Here is a 3,799-nt window from a genome sequence, read left to right as displayed (position 1 = left end):
GAAGGCATGCCGTCGGCATCGCTGCTCCCTGTCCAAGCCGCCCCTCCACTTCACCATGCCGGAGGCAACGAAGCCACGCCGGCGCTAGCCCACTAGGACCCAGATGGGGCCCTAAGGGCCCAGATCTGGGCCGGGGTCGCGCCACCGGCTATCGAGCGCACCAGGCCGCCCCGCCACACGAGGCTGCACCACCACCGCTCCAGCCGCTGGCCCTCGCCGCCAGGACGCCGGACCGCCGCCAGCCAAGTTGCTCCCGCCGCCGAGCCCTGCCCCGGGAAGGGCGCCGCGCGCGGGGGAAAGGAAGGCCCGCCGCCGCCGAGACCACCCGGCTAGATCCGGGGGCGCCGTCCGGCGGCGGCGGGGGAGGGAGAACGGAGGGGTGGGGGTGAGGAGAGGATGCGGTGGAGCCGCCCCGGCCACTGCCCGGGGAGGCCGCGCGAGGCGGGGTCGGGGTAGGGAGAGGGAGCAAAGCATCGGTGCATGGTAGAAAAACCACTCTCATTGTTTCTAAACGATGTTGACGTCTACTCTACAAGACAACCTAAGCCACATGGACTCATAAAATTGCCTAATGAAAGACCTGGATTAGCAAACCACGAAGCTAGTGCTCGTGAGTTGTGATCATTAAGCAAAGACCCCAAGCGGAAGAAGATATCGCCACGATGACGACGACACACCATATACGGCATCGGCCAACGCGTTCGTGCATGCACTAGTGCGTGGCCCGATTGAGTTTTGCGTGGTGAAGAAGCCCCGCCGGCCGGCAGGTAGATCGAATCGATGATCTAACGTGTACATGGTCAAGTACTATAAAAGCAAGCAAGCGCGCTCACGGCGTCACACACATCTCTGTAGCTAAGCTAGCAATGGCCTCCAGTGTGCAGCACCCATGGCTTCTCCTCTTGCTCGTCCTCCTCTCGGCCGTGGCCCCGGCGACGGCAAGGACGCCGGTGTTCGACGACAACTACGTGCCCACATGGGGTGCAGACGGCTATCACCTTGTCAACCAGGGGACACAGGTTCGTCTCACCATGGACAAGAGGTCCGGCGCCGGGTTCTGCTCCAAGTCGACGTATGGCTCGGGGTTCTTCCGCATGAGGATGAAGGTACCCGGAGGGTACACGCCCGGAGTCGTCACAGCTTTCTTTGTGAGTTGTTGATCCGTGCATGCTTGCTGCTCATACTTCTGACTTCTCGTTAAAATCTGTGATGTGGTGTAACTGTTTGACGTGCATGCAGCTAATGTCAGTACCACCTCAGAGCAGTGACCGCGACGAGGTGGACTTCGAGTTCCTGGGCAACGTGGACGGCCAGCCCATCACCCTCCAGACCAACGTCTTCGTCAACGGCCACGGCAACAGGGAGCAGAGGCTGAAGCTGTGGTTCGACCCGGCAGCCGAGACTTCCACGAGTACAAGATACTCTGGAACCCTCACCAGCTCGTGTACGTATGCTCCATTCCAAAGAAATTAGTACATCTTCTAAAATAAAAATAGAAATTAGTACACACTTTAATCCAGAGTTTGAATGTGCAATGTTTGATTTGAAATCCGTATCATGTGCAATTCGCAGGATATTCGTGGACGATGTGCCGATACGGGTGCTGAGGAACCTCACGGGCCGTGTGCCGGAGTACGAGTTCCCGGCGAAGCGGATGGGCATCTGGGCGAGCCTGTGGAACGGCTCCGACTGGGCGACGGACCGCGGCAGGATCAAGATCGACTGGAACCGCGCGCCCTTCACCGCGGGGTACCAGGGCTTCAACGTCGACGCCTGCGCCAACACCAGCTCGACGCCGTGCCACTCGACGGACTGGTGGTGGAACGCCCGCCGGTACAGGAGGCTGTCCGCCCGGCAGCGGGCGGCCTACGAGAACGTCAAGAAGACGTACATGTACTACGACTACTGCGCTGACAAAGATCGGTTCAAGAACACCACGATGCCGGTTGAGTGCAGCCACACTACTACTTAGCCTACTAGCTTGGATCAGATCATCAGATCGATTTCCACTTAAAAATGGTTTATTTATGCACGGGAGGCAAGCATATTTAATGGATGTCCTCAACAAATGTGTAGTGGCACCGAATAATATTTGCATAATATGGGTGTGTGGCCGTCTATTTGAATTTCAGGCCGACTGTTATTTTTCTCAATCCGGGTAAATGATTTGCCACATATATACTCCCTCCATTCCAAATTAGTTGATTTGAATTTTTCTAAATACAGATGTATCTATACTTGTTTAGTGTCCAGATACATTCATGTCTAGATAAATATGAGTTAAGTAATTTGAAACGGAGGGAGTATTAATTAAGAGGGACATGAGTTCGAACATACTCATTACAACACACCCTTACAACAAGGTTGTTACTCTCGCGACATAATGAAACCCAATTGCTTGGCGCCCAAGGACACCCATAGCGCCGCCTCCACCTTGATGTTCTGGAGGATCGTAAGAGGAGTGCTCTTTTGCCGAAAAACTCGCGTTTCTCTCATTCCAAATTATCCAAGAGAGGAGCATGGTTAACGAGGCCATGGGCTTGCGGGTAGGGGTGGCCTCGTCAGATAGACCGATCCATCACACCTTGGTGGACGATTGCCATGTGGAAGTATCAAAGTGATCCAGCTGAAGCCAAATTTTGATCATGCCCCAAATCCTTAGCGTGAAGCGACACTTGAAGAAGAGATGATCCACCGATTCTTGAACTTGCTTGCACAAAGGGCATAGACCACACAACTGATTTATGATTTACTTTCAGAAACACCCAGGTTCTGCACGCTAAAAGCACCATGGGTGGTGGGCTAGCCAGGTTGGTACGGAATCCTCACAATTGCTTTATTAAGCAGCTCACTAGTTTTTTTTTGAACTGCACTTGTTTTTTTAGTAAGAAGCAAGTGGTTGCTGATATCATCAAAGGAAGCCGAGGTAGTTACGGTGTCATAGTTAATGAGATTAATCACAAAGTAGGTCAATTTCAACGTAACTAGTAACTTTACTTTCGAATGTCGTGATGTCAATTCTGAAGCACATAGTTTAGTAAAGTTCTCTCTCTACCCTGGTCAAGGGCGTCATGTCTGGTTTAACCAACCCCATGATGTAAACCGCATCCCACACACCGTGATTTTTGATTAATAAACTTGGTTTTACCCCTAAAAAACTAGTTTATTTGTAGTTAACTACACATTCATTTCTGCGTTACGAAAATTAAAGAGGAATTTATTTTTGTTTTTCTGGTGATGAAAAGTCTTGTAGTCCCTCCATTTAAATGTGTAGGGTCTAATACGTTTTTCCAAGGTTGCCTTTGACCACTTGTTAGATTAACAATATATGTGTATGTTGCAAAGCTATACCATCAAATTTGTATATGAAATGAGTTTCTAATGATATACTCAATCCATCCGATAACATAAGATGTTATTAGCCCTAAAATTTTATATTATTGGACAGATGGTATAATTTTATATCATAGATATCATATTTTATTAATCTTATCAATGGTCAAAGACAAGCTCGAAAAACGTATTTAATCATATATATTTAGATGGAGGAAGTATGTTCTTCGAAAATGTTCGACAAGCCAATCTATAATTAATCCCTCCGGTAAAACTAGCCCATATTTGTTGCACTGGCGAAATTCAGAAAATCAAACCTTCAACCTAGAAAAGCATTTTGATTGTTATTTTTTTTCATACCGAGTTAACTACAACTTAGTTTTCTTCTAAATATGGACATGATCTCCAAGATACCACCTTCATCGTTATTATATATATATATATATATATATATATATATATATAT

The 3,799-nt window shown here is 49.0% G+C and overlaps 1 protein-coding gene across 1 annotated transcript; it reads left to right on the top strand.

Moving 5' to 3' along the window:
* Positions 1-1,031: 1,031 nt before the first annotated feature.
* Positions 1,032-1,972, top strand: LOC123164360 (xyloglucan endotransglucosylase/hydrolase protein 3-like). The gene is made up of 3 exons (XM_044581793.1): positions 1,032-1,106; positions 1,240-1,448; positions 1,573-1,972. Exons 1-3 carry the CDS (start codon positions 1,032-1,034, stop codon positions 1,970-1,972), a joined length of 684 nt encoding a protein of 227 aa, XP_044437728.1.
* The last annotated feature ends 1,827 nt before the right edge of the window (positions 1,973-3,799 follow it).

This window comes from Triticum aestivum, chromosome 7D (genome assembly GCF_018294505.1).
Source record: "Triticum aestivum cultivar Chinese Spring chromosome 7D, IWGSC CS RefSeq v2.1, whole genome shotgun sequence".
Taxonomy (NCBI): Eukaryota; Viridiplantae; Streptophyta; class Magnoliopsida; order Poales; family Poaceae; genus Triticum; species Triticum aestivum.
Note: the sequence above shows the minus strand (reverse complement) of the source record. Positions and strands in the feature narration are given on the sequence as shown.